At 43.8% G+C, this 21,819-nt stretch overlaps 5 protein-coding genes across 5 annotated transcripts; 3 read left to right on the top strand and 2 right to left on the bottom strand.

The window, feature by feature from the left end:
* Positions 1 to 2,155: 2,155 nt before the first annotated feature.
* Positions 2,156 to 3,952, top strand: F5147DRAFT_773827 (uncharacterized protein; the record flags this gene model as incomplete). The annotated part of the gene is made up of 7 exons (XM_041441518.1): positions 2,156 to 2,234; positions 2,287 to 2,421; positions 2,473 to 2,580; positions 2,630 to 2,803; positions 2,897 to 3,111; positions 3,158 to 3,382; positions 3,407 to 3,952. The coding sequence occupies 7 exons, from the start codon at positions 2,156 to 2,158 to the stop codon at positions 3,950 to 3,952; spliced, it is 1,482 nt and encodes a 493-aa protein (XP_041292765.1).
* Positions 3,953 to 9,262: 5,310 nt separating this feature from the next.
* Positions 9,263 to 13,889, bottom strand: F5147DRAFT_652964 (uncharacterized protein; the record flags this gene model as incomplete). The annotated part of the gene is made up of 8 exons (XM_041433728.1): positions 9,263 to 10,062; positions 10,168 to 10,354; positions 10,399 to 10,602; positions 10,672 to 11,314; positions 11,390 to 12,389; positions 12,504 to 13,580; positions 13,636 to 13,752; positions 13,832 to 13,889. 8 exons carry the CDS (start codon positions 13,887 to 13,889, stop codon positions 9,263 to 9,265), a joined length of 4,086 nt encoding a protein of 1,361 aa, XP_041292764.1.
* A 1,662-nt stretch (positions 13,890 to 15,551) lies between these two features.
* On the top strand, positions 15,552 to 16,638 carry F5147DRAFT_652963 (uncharacterized protein; the record flags this gene model as incomplete). Its single annotated transcript, XM_041433727.1, has 7 exons — positions 15,552 to 15,672; positions 15,744 to 15,813; positions 15,865 to 15,936; positions 16,153 to 16,229; positions 16,293 to 16,435; positions 16,488 to 16,507; positions 16,575 to 16,638. The coding sequence occupies 7 exons, from the start codon at positions 15,552 to 15,554 to the stop codon at positions 16,636 to 16,638; spliced, it is 567 nt and encodes a 188-aa protein (XP_041292763.1).
* A 1,158-nt stretch (positions 16,639 to 17,796) lies between these two features.
* Positions 17,797 to 18,034, bottom strand: F5147DRAFT_538928 (uncharacterized protein; the record flags this gene model as incomplete). The annotated part of the gene is made up of 2 exons (XM_041430205.1): positions 17,797 to 17,903; positions 17,959 to 18,034. Coding segments are annotated over 2 exons (183 nt in total), but the record flags the coding sequence as incomplete, so codon positions are not given.
* A 443-nt stretch (positions 18,035 to 18,477) lies between these two features.
* F5147DRAFT_773823 (uncharacterized protein) lies at positions 18,478 to 19,794 on the top strand (the record flags this gene model as incomplete). The annotated part of the gene is made up of 3 exons (XM_041441517.1): positions 18,478 to 19,117; positions 19,169 to 19,389; positions 19,438 to 19,794. The coding sequence occupies 3 exons, from the start codon at positions 18,478 to 18,480 to the stop codon at positions 19,792 to 19,794; spliced, it is 1,218 nt and encodes a 405-aa protein (XP_041292761.1).
* Between the last annotated feature and the right edge of the window lie 2,025 nt (positions 19,795 to 21,819).

Here is a 21,819-nt window from a genome sequence, read left to right as displayed (position 1 = left end):
GCTGCATTCCCACGCCTCGAGCGCATATGCGCGCGCACTTTCCCGCACCTTCGCGCCTCACGCGCACCTGCGCATTCCCGCGCTTTGTGCATACCATGTGATACATTCCTACGCGTGCGCATTCATCGCCCAACAACCCAAGCATCGTACATGCATCGTACTCGCATACTATCACTCGAGATCCTCACCACACACGCGCTGAGTGGGGACACTCAGAATTTAAGTCCCTGGGAGATGTAGAGACTCATGCCTCTCATTGTGCAATATGGCAGTTTTCACTGGGGAGTACATGGCACGAACTTGTAGCATCACTCTGTGTGCTACCCACAGCTATCTCTATATGAGGCGCAGCTTTCCTGCGCAATGCGCGCCATGCGCGCGTACCTTTCCCGCGCTTGAGCGCCCTATAGCGCCAGCCATCCAGAAGCATCCATCCACTGTCCACCAAGTTCCCTAGTGCGTATATTTCCATTTCTCACATTTGCTTATCGTTCCATCTTTATTTTTATCATGGACCCTTACTTACATATATCTTTACATACCTTACTCGGTAGCGCTTCGGCTCCGCATGACAGCGCTTAGGCGCCATACTTAAGCGCCAGCAGTACATACTATGAAAAAAAAAAAACTTACTCTCCCACCAGAATGACAGAGGACTTACTGGTTATTACCCACTATTCACCTAGCAGAACATAGTAGAAATCTATTTGTTTACACCTCGCATCTCTCTTCTCTTGTCTTACATCATATCATCTCTTAAGCAAACTCACTCTTACTCTCTCTCATATCTGTATACACGCGCACGCTTTCCCGTGCTTCGCGCCATACACGCGCGCATTCCCGCGCCTTGCGCGCACCTGCGCTTTCTCGCGCTTTGCATTGGCCAACCAGTAGCGCTTTCAGCGCATACCTCTAGATCCTTGCTGCACTCGCTTCCCCTTTAGGGTCGAACGCACTTGTCGTCTCAAGTATAGCAGACTAGGCAACGCGTGACCTTACAACATTTATAGGTACAGTCAGGAGCATTGTTTGTGCCTTGCTGTATCGTTGAACCTTCACCGTACCTGTCCCAGCACCCAGCAAGGTCCAGAGAAGAAACCTCCGCGGCGGAGCCGCCATTCACGGCGTAACCAAGAACAAAGCATCCAAAGGAAAGAAGCGTGAGGTCATCGACCTCACCAAAGAACCCTCCACTATCACCTCCACCAGTATCTCCATCAGATCCCCCTCGTTAAAACAGATCGTCGGCACTATCGCTGACGCCAACTTCATCTGCCGACTCTGTAAGAAGCTCGGTCACAAGCATAAGAACTGCCCCCTATACTTTTGTTGCTTCTGTGGTGACACGAAACCCGGGCACTTCTCCATTTACTGCCCCTTTGACACCAACAAACCAGCATTCCCGTTGGTATATACTGACAAAGGCTTCTACGAAGCGTTAGCCGCGTGGGAAGCAGAGAAAGACAAGAAAGAAGAGGAGGATCTAGAGCGTGCCAATAGGGAGTACTTGGTACAGCCGGAGGAATTGGAATTCCACAATGCCGACGCCGACCCCATCTACTATGCAAACCAGGACAACTAGTGATGTCGATGCCGGTGACATCGACCATAACGCGGGGGTAATGTTACGGTATATTCATTCTCTTCGTTTCTCCTTTGTTACCGGACAATGGTACATGGATACGGCCCTTAACGAACGACCAATCACTTTTCAGACCCTTACTCATATCATCGCCAAGATAACCTTCCATACCAGTAACCATCACTATGTTTAGCCGACTATCTCTTATCAAAGTGGGCTGTCCACACCATGGTTACTATCTCCTATCTCTTATCTCTTATCACTTACCAAGCGGGCTGTCCGCCTTCTATCTTGATACGCATTTACAAGCTCCGCTTGAACTCTCGCTATATAGACACATAGCGTACCACATGTAGTTCTTCACTTTAATCTACTGGGTTTTACCTGGAACAAGTCCTTTAGCAAGGTCTCCAACCTTGCTATCTAAGAACCACTATTCTAAGGAAGTCGCCGATACTTGCCTTAGCCAGAAACCTTTGAACTCTCATTCGAGAGAAGAACCACGTCTGTCTCGCCGAATCTCAGTCCACTCGGACTAAGACAGCTCGACATACCCCAGTCGTAACACTAACCATGGATAAAGCACGCCCAATCAAGCAGGTTTGTTTTCAAGAGGTAGCGCGCAACAATGTCAATGCCAATACTTTAGAATGTGAGTCGTTATGTTCATGCCAGAGATTTTCTTATACTGAAAACCCTATCAGCCTCGTCCAACTCAGAGTCTAACCAGACGAGCTCTCCATCTGCAGAGGACATCTGCGCGTGGACTCATAAAGCCCAACCAACGGCCCCATGTTTCATTAGAGATGTTTATTCGATGAGAGAAAGCACTAGCACAGGTCAGTTCTGCTATCCCAACCAAAAGCTTACTGAATAACAACCAACTACAGGACCTAGATCCAGCTTTTACTGGCTGGGACATATTCCCTGTCAAATTGTGCACATTGTTGGCATGGTGGTAGGAATTGACATGCGCGAGAAAGGAACACTGTACACCGGTGAGCTGACAGTTCCCCTGTGGCATCAGTACTGATTCCTGTTGTAAAGTTGATGATTCCACGGAGGTGATTGATTGTATGCTTCGTCACCCCGGACCCTTGGCCCAGCTGGATGCTAATGCAAGAGCAGCTTTATGGTCAAGCAGACGGCGCCCCACTCCCTCTCCAGTTCCAGTTCCTCCGCCTCCTGCTACTGCTATTGGCTACCCTGTAGAAGTAATCGGTAAAGTCACAGAATTCCATAGCCAGTGACAAATTAATGCCAAATCCATAAGTGCGTTCTTTTTGTCTCTCTGACTCTCAACTGACCCTTCAGAGGCCTGTGAGTCGACAAACAATCAATGGACACATGCCATTACCATTGTCGAACTTCACAAGTCCAAATACTCAGTACCAAAGCCATTCACGATGCCGGTTGAGGTCCACCCTCGGTCGCTGATTCCCTCAAAGTGTCCATTGCGCGAGCCATCCTCTCCTCTGATGCATAGTGCGGCCTCTAAGTCATCAAGTTTTGTTATACCTGGTTCAACAGTAAGTGCTTGGCCATATACTACTCCTCACTAACATGGTTGTGTAGGACCCCCCTCAGTTTCGGCATCCATCTCAGTTGCGTACGGCAGACCTCATGGATGAAACCTTTCAATTATATCTACAGCATTGTTTTCGACATGTGCCCGGTGATGTACCTCAGTTTGATTATCATCAATTTTTTCTGATGCAGACACCAGAGCAGTCTACATCTGGCCCCATTACGCTTTCATATCTACGTCGGATCCCAGAGCTGGCCCTTCTTGCCAGTCGGGTAGTCCATGCTGAAATGCGGTAGCGCACTCCACCAGACGCAGGGGGAGAGAAGGCAGGACAGACCCAGAAGTCGAACATCTCTCATTTTAGCTCTAAGCACCCGCACGCCAAGATGAAGAGGCTATTTATGTGGGCAGTACTCCAGCTTTATGAACGAGGAAGTATAGTACTCTATGATGGACTTTCGGATGCCCCAACTGCATCTGTGTCCATAGCGCCATCCCACTTCGCTGTAACCAACACAGCGAACTCCCAGGCTCCATCTGATGTTCCCCTCTCTAGCACGATATTTTCATCACCTGATGCTGCCAAGTCCGTGATTCCTGAGGACGATGCTTACTTGTCAGATCTGCCTTATTACAAGGAAGATGAGGCATACACTCCCGTAACTGCGGCCCTCCTCGCTCAACCTGTGCGAGATATCATGTGTGCAAGAGGTATTAGAGGAAAGAGTGTCAGGGTCAGAGCAGAGGACATTGCGAAGGATCTGAAAATGTTTGACAGGCGTTGGGCACATATTGACTTGCGGACCATTGAAGAAGCCATAGACACCATTGTAATTGACTAATTACTAACCTCCTGTAACTTCTATTACCCCTGTATTTAGTTCTAACCCGTCCAATCTTACCTTGTTCAAGTCTGACAGTTGTATTAGGTTCGTCCAACTTATTTACTGCACTGGAAGGCGACAGGGTGCACAACAGATGTTCGCTAGAGCGAGTAAGCAGGCATCTGCAAATCCCCACTTCATTCCTGCCAAATGCAGGCAATGAGGCACATGTACATTTACGATCTGTTTGATCCAATACAAGGTCGACTAACATATGCTTTGCTAGTCAGCCGCCCAGGGACACCTCTCACCTCAGAATTGGAGTCAAGCTCAAATTCGGGCCCTGGGAGGAAGATAGCGATTATTCAGACATGGAAGGTATCGGACCTGTTATCAACAAAACCAATCCTAACATTTGGGTTGTTATATCCACTTGATCAGATGAAACCTTCTAGCTGGCGCTTGTGGATATCTTAACTATGATGTGAGTGGGGATTTGTGATTTGAATATATCCTTGTGACCAGCCACCTGACCCTACCCCTTTGCCATGTCCTTCACCTCCTACCCCCCAGATTTCTCAATGCCAGAACGTACTCTATCTCAACCAACTTGTCCAATTCTCTCCTGAGCTCTGCCCACCGAAATTCTAAAAGTAATCCTAGCATATAGCACGTCATCTCTCCATGCGCTGGGTGACGCATGCTGCCCAGCCCTTGGTTGACTCTACGGATGTTCTCACGAGCCATAGTTAGTGCCCAAGCCCATAAACGCTAGATCCCCATGAGACTCAGAGGGGACCAGTAGGATCCACTCACCTCCACCTCCTCCGTCACCACGAATACCCTCTCCTCAGGGTCATTTTCCATCTCTGCTTGCTCTTGTACCTGCACCTGGCCTTATAGCTGGTCTTGTACCTGTGCTTGCCCTTGTACCTGCGCCTAGCCTTGTAGCTGGCCTTGTACCTGCACCTGCATCTGCACCTGCCTGAACATATGAGTGGTTCTGCATATGCAGACTGGCCACTCACCTGATTTGGCAGAACGGCATTGTGCGCTTGGTTACCATAGTTGTATTGAGGTAGCGGTTGGTAGTGCTGGGGCGCTGGGTGGTTGTGATTAAGGTAGTTGGGCTGATATGCTTGGTTAGCAGGCATTGTGAGTAATGGTGTTAGATTACATTCAATGACTTATATGGTCAAAACAGAAATAGGTTTCAAAGTTTGAAATTTTGTTCTCTTCTTGGGCTGGTACATATGTTAGAGGAATGCCCAAGGATCAATATGAGCCTGGAATGAAAGAAAATGGCGGTTGGGATCTGGAGATATTGCCAAAATACTGACTTTTTTGCACATATAGCATATCTCATGATTCCTGCACTCCATAGAGTTTGGGACCATCACCAATCGATTCCTAGGCCTTAAAAACACTGGGACCATCATTTACAGTATTGGTCTTAGGTCATAATCCAGAATAGCAGAATGTATGGAGTAGGAGGGGGGAGGAGGACCATGTGTATCTCAAGAACATGATTTTTTCTGGACAAACGGGCTTGACCATCCTGTTTAGGGCATTCAATAGGCCCTAGGAAAAATACATTTGGAGCACAAGCAAGTCATGGGAAGCCTGTAAAAATTGATCTTTGAGGAGAATACCAGGAAAACTTCCATATTTTTCTCAGGATGAGTTCAAAACACTCTAGGACCATCTTCAATTGATTCATATAATTGAAAAACAGTAGGAACATCCTTTTATATACTGGTATTTACATAATAACAAGATATATGAAGTAGGAGGGGGGAGGAGGATCATGTGTATCTCAACAACCTGATTTTTTCTGGACAAACGGGCTCGACCATCTTGTTCAGAGGAATCAATAGCCCCCAGTAAGGATACTCTTGGAATCCTGGCAAGTCATGTGATGCCTAAAAAAATTGATCTCTGAGGGGGGGTATCAGGCAAACTCATACATCACATTCCATATTGGTTTAAAACACTCTGAAACCATCCACAATCTATTTGTATTGTCATTAGACACTAGGAACAGCCTTCAGTACATCAGCATTGACATGAAATCATGACTCTTGGTGGAGTAGGTAGGGGGAGGGGGTAGCATGACTCTGAAACATGATTTTTTTAGACCTAATTAGCATTGCCATCACATTCAGATCCATCAATAAGCTCTGTATCAAGTGCTATTTGCACCCATACAAGTCAAATGGAGGCTGAAAAAATCGATCATTGGATGAGGCAGCATGACAGGGGTGATACTGCTTACATAAGCAAAAGCGGTGGACTTGGGGCAAATTTAGAACAATACTTTGACTTATCAAATTTCTGTTGCTGCTGAATATAATATATATCGATTGATCACCTTTTTAATGAGCCTGATATCGAGCCATGTGAGTCATATGGCCTGAAAAAATCGACCTTAGGTTGGGGACCTCAGCATTACAGACATCCATGACTTTTGAACATGATTTTTTAGAACAAAAAAAGTATTATCATCACATTCATAGGGCTCAAATACCTCAAGTGACAGCTCTATTTGAAGCCAAGTAAGTCTAATGGAGGCCAAAAAAAAATCAATCAGTGACACTGCTTACATAAGCAGCATGCGGTCATAGCATGACTTGGGTAGTCAAATTTGAACCATGATACAATTGGATCTTTTCACTGCATAGTTGGTTGGTCTAGTGGTAAAGACGTTCATATTAGAGCTCAGATGGCCTGGGTTCTAATCATGGTCCTGTCATTATTTGTCTGTGAAGTCAATGTTCTTGAAAGCTAATTTGCTGCTCATCAGTAAATTTGGTATTCAAGAACATTAGTTTATGGATTTTTATCTTTAGTTCTTTGTGAGGCAAAGAAAGTTTTATGAAGCCTGAAAATTTGATCATTGCTTTATGCACTAGGTAGGTGCGCAACCTAGTTGTCCATCAAATAATGAGTCTGGTCGCTTTTTTAGCATGTCAGAGCTGGAGCTCTCACTTCAACAATAAAAGGCTGTCACCAAATGACTCATATGGTCAAAACAGAAATATGTTTCAAATATTGAAAGCTGAAATCATGGCACGCTCATACACCACTATTTTCTTTCATCTTTAAACTTATCCTCTATGCCCAAGGTCCCTTACCATCCTCCATGTCAGACCCAGCCAAACAAATGGCAAATTGGGCAACAGAACTTTCATGGAGTCCAGAGCTTCCTGCCTCTCCAACCAGATAGAAATTATGGCAGGACGAGGATTTGAACCTAGTCCTTCCTGACTCCTGGGAGACATCTTGACTACTAGACTATCTCTTCATATAGGGCCATTTAGCTGGAGAACATGACTTGCACCTTTAGCTATAGCATGGTCTTTCCATCTTAGCTTAGCATCCAAACGTGTAGCGAGTTCCTTGTTATCTTGTTTATAATTGAAGACAAGACTTCAGAGCTTGCTGTATGGAACTGGAAAACAGGTGAACTCATACTGGTGAGTCAAGATGAAGCAGAGTCTGTATTACCTGTTATTCTGATATCTATGTTAGACATGCACCAGTCGTGAAATCACTATCTTTGCCTTCCTCACATCTTTGTCTCTCACTGTAATGACTGGATGGTCTGGTGGTTGAGATGTCCCCCCCTCCCCCCAGAGTTGGGAAGGACTAGGTTTAAATCATTGTCCTGCCATGATTTCCATCTAGTCGGAGAGGCAGGAAGCTCTGGACTCTATAAAAGTTCTCTTGCCCAATATGCCATTAAGTTGGCTGTGTCTGGCAGGGAGGATGGTAGGAGACAAAACCAGCTCACAGCTGTATCATGGCTCACACTAATAAAGGATTCCAACACCCGCTGGAACACATTGCAATACAAGCCCACATATGTCCCATATTATATTATTTTGTAAGTATGGGACGGTCTTATTTGTTGCTTTACTGAAGTATTTTAACCTTGCCATATGCTCTTGATTCTCGTTCCGGCCTAGTCCAGTATTCAAATATATATATATACCACTCATGTACACTTATACCTATAGTGAAGCAGTGCTGCACTGCAGCAAATATTACAGTCAGATCTCCCCTCGAGGAACTTGCTACATGCTTGGATGCCTCCATCTGGTTGAAAAGGCAGGAAGCTCTAGACTCTATGAAAGTTCTCTTACCCAATTTGCCATTGGTTTGGCTGTGTCTGGCATGAAGGATGGTAGGAGACAAAGCCAGCTCACAGCTACATCATGGCTCACACTAATCAAGGATTTATTAAAGGCTGAAAGGATCAACTATTTGGTGAGGCAGCATCACATGGGTGACATAGCTGACATCCAGCATCACTTTGTAACACACTGTTTTCTCACTAAGTGAGTGTTGTGATCAGTATCTTAGGGTCCATTAACCTTTATAATGAGTATTTTTGAAATACAGGCAAGTCATACTAAGGCTGAACAAATCAATCATTTCATGAAGCAACATTACAGGGGTGACACTACTGACATGCACAAAACCTTGGTGAACCTGAACCAAATATTTGCTGCTTCTTTCTTCCCCTTTCTATATCACTCTATTTCTGACATGTTCTAAACTGGATCTGAGGGCTTCTTTGGCTGGTTGTCACTTCTCCATGGGCATGTCACTGTTGAAAATGGTGTGAGCTATAACCTTTAACTTTTTTTCTGGTTGTGGCTCCTCCATGGGAGTCTCACTATTAATAATTGGGCCAGTGATTTCAATTTTCTCAGTTGATTTAGCTGGTTGTCACTTTTCTATGGCTGTCCAAATGTTCATAATGGTACCAGCTATTTTCACTGCCTAGGGCTTTTTAATACCAAATATTATGAGAGTTCATTTTGAATTGTTCTCTCTCACATTTTCATTCTCACTTGCTAAATTTTTTTGTTTGTTTGTTGTTTGTTTGTAATTCTTGGAGTTTATATTGTTGGTGTCACCCTCCATGACGGTCAAAGAATTGATAATGGTGTCAACATTTTTACTTCTTGGAGTTTCTTGTGATAGTATCACCTTGCATAAAGATTGAATCATTTATAATAGTTGGATTGTCTTCTTTCTCCAGCTTTCTAAGCCATATATATTTTTCTTTGCAGTTCTGAGAGCTTATTCCATTTGTGTCACCCTTCATATGAGTTAAACCATCCATATTGCACCAAGGATAACTACTAATTGGATTGATACAAATCAAATAATGACCGACAAATTCAAACATTGGCTGAGAAAGTATGACTATGAGTGACCAATCTTAGAATATGATCTTCATAAATACATGTGGTATAACCAGTATGTTTAGATGGTTCATAGCAGTGGCACTGATATATTTTACATTGTATCTATGTACTAATCAATGTCCATGGCAACATCATCTTCTAAATCTTCTTGCACATCCATGGGAAATGGTCTGGACATGCGAGGACGTAGTGGAGGGGGTACCCTCTTGTTTTTCCTTGTCATAGTCATTTTCTTCTGAATCTCTCGACACTTCTGCCTCTCCGTCTTTCTCCTCCGATTCTCATCAACATCAAATGGTTGGAAATCCATCAGGTCAGCTGCGAAGATGCGTTTTCCTTTGATCAGCTTCATTGTGTGACATCCTTTGATGACCTTCCTCTGACTCTCGCCTGCCCTTCCAACACAGTGAATCCTGTAAAATGCAGGATTTGTTGTGAACACTATTGCATTGTTCTTTTGTGTCCACACCCTTGCACCACTTGCAGGAAGACAATGAAGTTCTGAAAATACGTCGCGCAATCCTTGCTTAAGTGTTGCCTGCTGATAGCAATCCATTGTCTTTATCGTCCTGTGAAACTCTGTAATGTATCCATCTCCATCCCACAGCAAAGACCATTGAGTGTTGTTCCTATATGAGGCTTCAGGATCAGGAAAGAACATTACGGAACGGTCCCCAAATGCCCTCGACCTAGGACTCATGCGACCTGGAGTTACACCTCTATTATCCTGCAGCCCAGCATTACATACTTCGAAGGCCACTGAAGCAAGAGTGTCATCGATGCTGGTTGTCATCCAACACTTCATTGCCTCCTTAAGATTGTTAGGGTAGGGCCTAATTCCTTTCAAGACATCTTCCATCAGCATGAGCCATGTTTGCCTAGTGAACATGACAATCAGACGTCCAACAGCTAGTTGAGCATTGAGCAACCTGGGTGACCATGACCATGGTCTCATTATCAGTCCAGGCGAGCTTTGAATTGCTGCCTTCAGTTGAGTCTATGTTGGTGTGTGACCAAGGGGATAGTCCTCTTCTGATCCTGTGTTCTTCCATGAATCGATCCTTTCTACAGCTCTATTCCTGTGATCCTTTGCATTTACACCCATGAGGGCTAGCACATTCACATCATCTATTTGCTGCACCTCCTCCAAGCACGTCTCGCTTCCAAGGTTGAAGTCTTGTAGGAAAAACATCCCTGCGGTCTCCAAAACATTTCTATATAAAGAAGGGCAAGAGATTCATGGACATGAGAATCATAGATGATAGGGGTTGATGTGGTCGAGCGAAGCATGTGGTTCAGCACGCCAGTGAGGATGCTGAGATTTGGAGGATTCTTTTTCACAATGGATATTTGAGTTCTCTGAATCTCCCTCACATGTCTCCTAATAAGCTCAAACCAGATCTTGGATGGAATCCACAGTATTGGATCTGATTGCAAATATTCCTTAGCCTACATAGAAATCATCGCCCAAGTCACTCAATCAACAAATAAATTATGAATGAAGCGTATATCACTGACCTTGATGTCTATATTGTCCAGTATTATTTTGGCCACATGTCCACTGACCCTATACTCATCCCTGACACCATACATCTTGTCCTTGCAACCATCCAGAGGTTTTGCAATTTTAAAACATTCAGTCATATATGACGGGGAGAGCTTGTAGGCATCGCTGTCTGAAGCAAAGTTACCTTGGTTGCTGTTTGTCCTGATCGACTTGTAGTATAGGTTGTAGGTGCTCCTGAATGCGATGTGCATCTGCTGGGATCTCTCCTGCTGCATCTCGGCCTGCAATGCCCCATATCTTGAGAGTGTGTTGTGATGATGTATCTCCCCTCTCTTGAATCCTCCTGCCCCAAATAATGCTTCCAATGCATCTAATCTCCATAATCCTATGACTGGAATATCTGTGGAGTGCGGTGTGAATGAGATCCCCACATCTACAAGCAGTTCTCCATGCTTCCGGTTTATCATATATGTCCAATCAAGGTCAGATAAATTGCGACACAATGCCTCCTCTGGTCCTGAAAATCGCCCCCTCTGACCATCCTTTGTGAGCAGCTTTATTCCCTTGCCCTTGAGAATGAAGAAGAATGATCCAAACATGCTGAGTTCACTCTCTCCATCGTGTACACAATCTTCCATGCATGCTTGCACATCCCTGAAGTCATCATCTGACAGAGGAATGGCCTTTGGAGATCCCCATCGACCCTTTCCTCCATTTGTACCTCATGACTTGTATCGTGCCTCCTCCAATGTGTGCTTTATGTATGGTACCCAGCTGACGTCTGTGGAATTTTCTATGGATGGAAGCAGAACTCTATCCCAGAAAATGTCCAAGACATCTTTGGGCATTAGCGTGATTCTTCGACCATTCACTAGATGTGTATGGATCATCCTTGGAAATGCGATATAAAGATTGAGTGTTGAGGAAGCTGATGATATCTGCCCAATACAGGCATGAGGAATTGCAGACATCGGAAATCTTTTCGACAACCATTCTGTTCTCCCACCAGGTGCCCTTGCATCTTCTTCTGACTGTGGAATGAGGATGTCGACATATGTGTGATTGTGCTTGAATATGCCAGGTTTTGTTTGGAATGGCGGAGTGATATATATCCCAACAGACCCCTTGCATCGGAATACCTTTGTGGTCCAAATTATACTGTCTATGTCCACCAATATCTCTATATCATCTTCTGAAAATTGTACTGCATCCCGTTCGAGGTCGACATACAGGGCAGGACCATGATCATCATGAAGGCTGGTGCAGCCACAGACAAAGAATTTGTGTCCGAACCTACATGCATCATTTAGTGGTGGATCGTATTCAACAGAGTCAATGAGTTCAGAGGCAGACATGATTTCCACGTCTGTGATCTCCGTGTTCTGGCCTCCTGCTTGAGCTGACCCTCGCCTGGCAAGGCTATATGCACCTGTGACGCGATCTGGAACCTGATTTGCAGAATCATAGGAGTCGGTTGTACCGATAGGCATGATGTGGTCCATAGTGGCTATAGGATCACATTGATAGAATATGTGGAATGAACCTGGGGTGATGTGGTACCCATGATTGACCCAGTCTACCCAAGCAGTGGAGATCTTCAATCCTCCAGCCTGAACTGTCATTGTCCGAGATATATCCCTTGAAGTTGACAACATCTCGATTGTAGGTCCATCTTCATAGTCGTCAAATTTGCGGTCATCCTGAAGCCACCTCCTCCCAGTGTATGCCACTAAGGGGCATGGAGCAATCGGATGTGGAAATCGCCTATTGCTTACTAGATTCCAATTTGTTACCTTTCTACGAGTTGCCAAGGCAGACTTGGATCATTGTGAATCAGCTTTACCATTGAGATCAGGTGGAATCTCGGGCTCGAGTTGAAGGTGTGTCCCAATAGAACAAGGTACTATAGCTTTGCGATCCCGAGATACAGTCAGTTGGATATTTGCTTGTAAAAGCTTTGCTATGGTTTCCTTTCTCCCAGGTGGTAAGGCCATTCCTAGTGCGTCTTCATCATCATTCCACTCATCATCCACACCATCCTCATCCACTATGGCTCCATGCCCATCCTGACCAGAATTTGATTGCTGATCTCCATCCATCCTGATTATGGGACGTTGACACATTTGGCAGGTTGTACTGAGAACAGTCAGTTTCTGCAAGAGCTGCAGGCATTTGGCCTGGTGCCTTCCATTCTGAATGTCATTGATGAGATGTTCATCTGGCAACTCATCCTCTCTCCAATCATCTCGTGAGCTATCCAGAAGCATGAGATAGTCGCTGCAGCTGAGCTTGACATGACCAGCAATCATGCACAACACATGGCCACATTGGACTACAAACACAGGTAAGTTGCCACCCTCGTTGATTCCTGAGGCAAGATATTGCTTGAGGACAGAGCATGCAATTGGTCCACAGTCGAGTCCATTCTGCATCCAATCCTTTGTGATCACAGAGACATCAGAAGCGTCCCCTAGACTCCATTCGTGAAGGTCTCCAATTCTCCTCCAATATTCCGGTCCACCCCAATCTTCCCAGTCATGCGGATCCACTCCATCAACATTCATGGCATCTTCAGATATGTGGCGACCCAGTACATGAGCTCTCTGTTGCTGATAGTCAAATATGACCGCAAAGAAATATTGAGAATGATGCACTATGAATCCAACAGGGACCATTGGACATCTTCTTTCACGAGGCAGGAAATAATTCCTCTTGAAGAGCTCCTTTTCTTCAGCTGTTATGTGGTTCATCCTCGCTGTATATACATCGACATATCTCATGTGTGATGTATCATTCATCTCATACCACAGATGGGCCAAATAGAAATTAGCCACTGTGGTGTCCAGCCATTGGTCTACCCCAAGGGTACTCCAGTTGTTCCAGACAGATGTCCAAAACAATGGTTGGGCCATCACACGAGCTGTGGTTAGGAAGACTTAGTGTTTCAAGTTACATCAGTATTGTGCTAAGCTCACAGGTGATTTCCTCAACTGTCAGTTCAGCTATTGCATGTATTTGAACCTCAACTGATGGTGACCGTACTGTGGCTAATAATGATGGAGATGGCCTGTATTCATCATCCACTACTCTCCCTATGGATGGTGCCGGACTTCCTAATCAAAAGCATTAATACCGTGGCGAGGTATCAGATGAAGGATCATTTATGCTCACAGGACCTCATGCATTGTAGGTCGTCATTTCTTTGTGCATTGTCCAATCCAAGAGACATCAAGGATGATTCATGATTCACAAGGTTTGTGGACTCTGTAAATTCAATTTAAATGGCATTTGCCTTTCATAAGGAGTTACAACATGACTGACTGGTGACTCTAGCATGCCTTACTCATTTTTTTGGACACCCTCAATATCACTTAGTAGGAGATACATGTTTTCTAAATGCATCCTCCTTCATAGATGGGATATCATCATTGGATGCGACAAGTTCTTCTTCCATGACATGTTCGTCAATTGTGATTTGATCTGCCTGTGTAACACATCAATATCACCCACACAATACATAAGATATGTCCTTGCCTGTTGGTCTTTATACACTGGGTTGCTGGTGGCCCTGATCAGGTATCCTGAATTAACATTCTGCACATCCTCTACTGATGATACTTTGTCCATAGGAACAATTTTCCTGACTTTGTTTCCTTCTTGAATGTTCATGTGATTGCATGTCAAGGTTACATGTAGTGACTCACCTTGTGTTGTTGGTTTCTTCGCTGGTCATCCACATGGACACCGAGGGTGATGTTCCTTTGAATGATCCTTCACTTCAGTCATTCCTGTATGATATTCCTGTCAACCTTGCAATTACCTGTTCATCTACATTCAATCCATCATCTGTGATATGCTTTGCAGTTGATGAAAACTCTGGATTCCAATCCAAGATATCAGATGTAAGGATCTTCTGCAGGATATCAGTTTCATCCCACTCTTCATCCTGAAAGCTCCCCCCGCTCTTCATCATTGCATATTATAGTTGTGAATCCTTGATTAATTCCCTTAATATTAGGGTTGTGAGGCTTTGCTTTGAAATGGTCTGGTATTGGGCTGGCTGTGGCATGAATGAGATGGTGATTTTTATTCTTGATGTTCTGAGCTGATTCATCTGTTGGAAGGTGTGTGCTTGGCTTGCTACCTGCACAACAGGATCAATTGAAAGTATAAATAGTTGTTGAGCACATGGACTCACAATGCTGTACAACTCACTTCTTTGGCCTGCCTCTCTTTGGCTTGTGCCTTGTGACATCATCCATCCCTTGATTCACATTTTGGCAATGTTCAATTGCTGCAAAAATGTTGCAGGTTTGTTATTCATAATGAGTGTCCAATATTCTTGAACCTTTTGGGTCCCAATCCAGGATCTTCAACTCAAATATTTGCTGCAGAATATCAACAGAATCTTCTTCGGCCATCAGACATTGTGAACCTCAGTATGAGTGATACATCGCACTCAGGGAACCATCTCAATATTTATATCACATCATTTTCAACAATGCACTAGACCATCCATGTGTCAAAATCACGCACTCCATCAACTGAATATAAATCTGGGCCAGGTGATCGCTTGTTAAATGTGGAATCCCCATGCAGCCACTGGGCCCTTACTGTAGTAGTATTTGCATTTTTCGGTTCTGTTAAGGTTTCGCTTCAATTGAATGTTAAATGAACAGTTTATAAAATAATGTCCGATCTACTCCATGGGATGATCTAACACCTCAAGGTATGCCATAAGAACAGCCCCCTGGTCTCGCCACAAATGATTTATGATCTGTCTGCCATATGCGATAGCAGCACATGTGTCTAGCAATAAAAAAAAGCCAGATGAATGTGAATTTGGACGCTCATCCCTCTTCTTCGCATTTGAAAGCTTATTCCAATCCTTATGTCCAGCCGACCATCAATCACCAGCTGCACATCACATCTAGATGGGAGAAGAAAATTACCTCCTATGCGAAGCTATCATCCCAAGCTTCGCACATTGAGACAGTGCACCTCATTGGAATGTACGTCTATTTCTAGCCTGTCAGTGATATTTCAATTGCTAATGTCAACTTATATGACTTTGTATAATCAGGGGTTTACAATTCAACTACTGACCCTGATTGTATTAGTGATGATAGGATGGTAATTCGAGTAGGGGAAGAGTAAGACTTTGTTTGTGTATTTTGACATTGATCTTTATGGACCATTTGCAGCATCTCATTAGATCCAGCCGACAAACGTGCAGTTCCAATGGAAGATGGGAGTCTTCCAGTAATGTCATACTGGTATGGTAATGTGGTTGAGATATATCTGAAGACTGGTCGAGTACAGGCATGTGTATTCGCCACTTTGCTCTACATTACTTAATTAAATATACATCGACAGGACGTCTGGCTGAATATTCAATGTTATTACCAAAGAATAGACTTAGAAGATGAAAGCATTGAGTACATTTTTATTTTGCAATCACTGAAATGTTTTTCACAAATGTTTTCATTTAGTCTTGCGGCCTGTGTCGGTGAATATGAGCTTGTCCTCAGTGATCATAGGTCCATAGTTGATATGTCTTGTGTTGAGGGTATGTTTCTATCGATATATACACAATCTGTCAATTATATCGACTTTCCTGCATGGCCTTCAGATCATGCAACTATTCTGCCATATGATGAGGGTGATTTAGAGCAGCCTCAAAAACCATTAAAGACTCTATACAATCGTTGGACTATCAATATCCAGTTCTCGAAGGACAGGAAGCATGGTTCAGTTGATGGGGTGAATGTCCATGTATGTGAATACCCTTTGCTTCTACCGGTCCTGAACCTCATAAAATATGTAGAATACTCAGACAGCCACTAAGTGTGCATGCCAGAAGTGTGATCCCCCATTCTCATCACCGATGACACTACAATGATACTGCCGAAAGTGTCAACAGTGGTTCAATGAGCCATGCCTTGAAATTCATGGGTGTCGGCTACACAAACCTGTAAAGGCTAGCCTATCATCCATGTATCTGGATGCGCATTTCGACCCACAGTTTCTATCAATCTTGACAATGCCAATTCGATGAGGGGGGCCATGTGGAATAGTGGGCAATTCATTGTTATTGATGTGGGGAAATGCGCTCATAGAGGAGGCTGCAACACTTGGACGACTACGTGATGGATGGGAGGACATGCTAAAGGAAGCGATGCTCCCAATTGCTGATGAAGATGTTCCTTAATACTACTGTCTCACTTATACAAAGGCTGCAGCTATCTAGCCTTTCTCTAGAACTTTAATTCAATCAGTCTCAATATGATACATCGCTGATTGAGTGACTCCATTTCTACAATATATTTAGCCCCATGCACTGGAAATTGGGGTCAAATAATGGTAGGGGACAATGTTGTGGAAACATCAAGTAACGGAAAGACATACAGCAGATAACCATAAGATAAACAAGTAACCTATGTTTTACCATTTGTCAAAGTCATCAGCAAATTATCGCTCAATAAAGGAACTCATTTCCCCTGAATAATCAGAAGCCATATTTTGCACATGATCAAGCTAATCGAAACAAATCAATTTGTGGTAGGCTAGGAATCGCTCTAATGCACTCAATTCCGTTCTTCCAGCCTCGCATCCTGCACATTTTGACCTGTACACCTATGCTGCACCCTTTCCAGACCATAGCTATGGCGGGCCTCACAAGAAATGTGCCCAATCAGCCAGTCAGTGTCTCCTTCAGGCCACCTGGTACTATCAAGCCATGATCAGCAGCAGGCACGAAAAGGAAGCCGGAAACCATACCTAGCAGTGGTGTGGCTGGTGGAAAGCGACCATGACCAGCTGAATGGGAAGTGGGAGATAGTGGATCTGGTCCTGCAACATTCCTCGACCCATTTCAACCTCGGGCATTCGAGTCAGATATGAGTATTGCAGTCCGAGGCACTCACCAGGAGGATGTAGGAGCGACAACGGTATCCAAAGCAAAGGATGAGAGTGTCAGTCCCAGGGATCTCATAATTTGAAACCTGCAAATAAGTCAGAGAACAGATACATGTCAGTCACAATAACTTACATTCTAGATCAAAGCCAAGCAGATCAGCAAGGTAATATGATGGTGTTTCACGTTGTGGGTACATAAACAATTTTTATGAAAGCAATGCAAGTCCCTCGAGCTTGCGGCTGGCAGGTGAATCGGACACCTCAGTATTGACAACAGAGTCAACAGGAAACTTGTGCTCGTGTCGCGGTGTCCGTATATTCGATACTTGTGCCCTATCACATAGATAGATCGTCTCACTGTTTAAAACAGCATGACATACCAGAATATGGCTGAATCATTTCGCTCACAAACCTGTCCATAATCTTGTTGAGTTGCTCAAGTGTCGGTTTGCAGAGAGCAAACATTGGCTGCACATACACCATCCAAGCGCATTCCAACGGCAAACTAAACCTTCCTAGTTGTCCCAGGCAAGCTGTAGTACTGTAAACAGTGCGAAGATGATGAGTATTGCGGAGAAAGCAGGATGCAATGCACGCCATCATTGTGAGAGACAATGATGAGCGCCCACGGAATACTGTGAGTGTGTGCCCTTCAGCTGTACTATAGGTGGGACTTAGCGATTTTCAAACAGGGAGCTCGTTGTATGTATGTACATATGAGGAATTCCAGGCATTCAAAGTGATTATTTTCCGGAAACATGGGGCGCTTGTCTACATTCGGTTTATTTTCTGATTACATGAGATTTCCCTGAGATAATGGTTGCCTTTATTTCAGTCGAAATTCTGGTGATGTGCATGTTTCACCCTGTCAGCAGTTTGAGCGCTCGCTATGTCTTCCAATGGCAATATTTGATGAGCGCCTTGTATCCAGCCCTGCATTGACACACAAATTTGTCATTGACAATATAAGGAATATTAGCTCTGATTGCAGCGGAATTAGATATATGAAGGACGATCAGTTGGGTGCAGTGACATATCCACATAATCCCTCCATGAATCTGTTGTGTTACTTCCAAGAATGGAGCTCAAATGATGCAAAACAGTTTTTGAAGACAAAATGGACCATTCAAGATGTTGATGGACAATGCTCACTCAAGGTCACTGGATCACGCAAGGGATGTCCAATAGCGGCTCACTATCACTTACCCCTGTATGCCCTGAACAAAAAGTTTGGAATTTACAAAAAAGTAGTAGAACACCTGTGGGATTCATCTGGTGGTGAAGCTACTACTGTCCGAAATACTTATCTTTCTGTCATAAAATATTTACATGAAGTACGCATCGCATTTCTGGACAATGCTGGAGGATCTCCAAATCTGCTCCATGGAGACTTCAGATCACCGGCATTGGACTATTACCTCTGGATGGATCACATGGGTGATGGCTTTGATGATGATGATCGGCAGGCATTGCATACAGCTCATGGTGTTACCTTTGAAGCCCTCAAGAATGGCCAGTGTTCAGATATCCTGGTTTTTCGTTTGTATTCCGTTATTTTATGAGTCCTGCGGCCCTAACCATGCTATTTAGTCGATTGGAGGACCTATCACAAAACAAAATGCCGCAAGCATGATTTTTGTGCAGCATTACAGGGATGTGGAGGCAGTGAAGATCTCGAGCACCTACTAAGTGCAATTGATGCCTCCATCAATGCAGTTGAGCACCCAGCTGTATCCACAACATCGATCGATATCCTGGTTTCTGCATGTTCATCGGCTCATATAACACTTGTATTGGATGATCCAGATGTGGTATGTGCAGTTTACAGCATGTCATGTGCATTTATTTGATTAATATAGGACTCACAGCAGTTGAATCCGTTCCCAAAGTTCCCACTTCCCTTCGATATAAATTGTCGCAGTATGGCACTCAGTACTCTTGGTGGATATGCACACCAAATCCTTGTTGGCGGCTTTGGGAGATGGCTCCCTAGCCATATCGCGATGCATTTTCGAGAGATCCAAGCCATTGATTATAACGAGCTATTGGAGAACCTCGTGGCTAATGGTTTGCTTGTAACAGCACAAAATACAGAAGAGTTCTTGGAAATATTTGCTATGGCAGAGATGATGGTGATATGCCAACAGTTATCTGTGGACCGTGGTTCAATGGCAAGATTTTTCACTGCTGCTGGTCGTGCCCTTTATGCATCATGATTTAATACTGAATGTGTCATCGAATATGGCCAGACCCTTGGGTCCACTGAGCCAGACAGCAATGCAGATGAATTGTCGATACCCATGGATCGTCCAATAATGTCTTTGGTATTATACTTGGAAATTAATATTGATACATGCATAGCTGATTCCGGAACATCACAGGATATCAATATCCACCACACTGCCAAACCGATGGTCACAATTGGTGTACAATCTGAGTCTATTTGTCAACACTCAGGCTCGTTGGCTAGCAGCCGTGCCACATTGGATAGTGGTGTACAAACCGACATTCAGAATGAAGATTACATATCCTTCGACCATGCAAGCATTGATGTTCCATAAGTTCAGGAACTGTCTCATAGAACAACTGGTGACGATACTCTGCAACCGGAGAAAAAAGACAAAGAAAAAATGCTGTATGCTTCAAAATCACCTGTCATCTTTCATGTTAAGGATGAATTCATTCAAGCAGGACGATGATTCATTGATTCCCTCACCACACAGTCACTACGATAATTCTGGTGATGTGTCTCAAAGTCGATCACTGCATCCAGAACTTTCTAGAACTTGTAATAGAGATTTTAACGATACATTTAGTGTTGTTCAAGATCCTAGTACGATATGCGACATTAATTTATTGAACGACCATGACAAAATTCCTGATGATGAGGAAGTGGAGGAGATGGAAAATTTCCCCATCTCACTTCCATTAAAGTCACGGTTATGGGAGCCCAAGAAAGCTCACTCCACTATGGCTACAGTTGCAGCACAGCAAAGACGAGGTCTATCAAAACCTGGATGTCCAGTCATATTTGCTGCCCAGAGCCTTCAATTACAGGACAATGGAAAGGCACATGTAACACAAACACTGTTGCACAACCACATATACACTATCCCAGATCTCGTTCGTAAGTCAGAGACTGGCAGTCAAATTCTTACACCTATCATATGTTGTCAAACATCTATTCTATATTGCACTAAAGTCACCATCTAGATTTCCTCCTTCCTCATGGACCCTGAAGGACCAAATTTCTTCCGATCCACAGTCTACTCCAATCATGACTGTTGGTTAACCATTGCTCGACATGTGGCATCTCTCCTTCAAAATAAATGCGTGTCTTGCGCAATGAGAGGCATGGCCTCACTGCTCATGTCAATTGAGTTCTGGATTGAGGATATTTCTCTTAAGTTCCAGCATGTATTTCAAATCGCAACTCACAATAAAGTGCTTCTCCCATTGGTATGCAGTGAATCTGTTATAGACCACACTATGCTAACTTCGATACGCGCAGGCCCATTGTGTGATAGTTGAACTCCCAACGAGAGCTTTATGTGATGAAGACTCCCTGCATGCTTGTTTGCACAGAATTTGGGTGATATCACTTTTTTTATTTGTGTACCATTTCGCATAGCTAATCATACAATTCTCTCCAATAGACAAATGAACACAATACATCCTTTACAGTTGTGATCCGATATCTGTTATGTGTTTCTAAACCAGACAACAACAATCCATATGCTCTAGGACTCTGAATTCTCGCATCTGTCATGAATGACCACACAGGCAGTGATTTCAAAAAATGAATGTTCAGTAGTTCAAGTATAGTATATGCAAACAAATTTCTTGTGTCTTTCAGTTGTATTCATCTATCAGAATGTATCATAATGATGAGATGGGAATCACCCTCCCCCACCCTTATATTCCATCCACTCCTGCTCCCAATATTGCGAACACATGTTGTCATGAAGCCCGCAGGAGATCATGCAGTGTCCAATGTATTAACATACATACCAGAGTTAAAGCCAACATCTGGCCCATCATAAATAAACACAAAAATTAAACATAGGAAGTGGGGCATGAATGAAGTGTTGTCATGGTGCACAATTGGGATGCGAAAATATTGACAACTTAATTTAAAGGTATTTCAAAATGGATTGGCCAGAATTCGATGCAGCTCAGATTTGGATTTTTTGTATAGCAATTTCAACAGTGTAAACATATTCGTCTTCACCAACACAGAG

This window comes from Suillus discolor, assembly GCF_016758755.1.
Source record: "Suillus discolor strain FC423 chromosome Unknown F5147scaffold_28, whole genome shotgun sequence".
In the NCBI taxonomy this organism is placed as follows: Eukaryota; Fungi; Basidiomycota; class Agaricomycetes; order Boletales; family Suillaceae; genus Suillus; species Suillus discolor.
The sequence above is the reverse complement of the archived record's forward strand: the minus strand, read 5'-3'. Positions and strand labels throughout refer to the sequence as shown.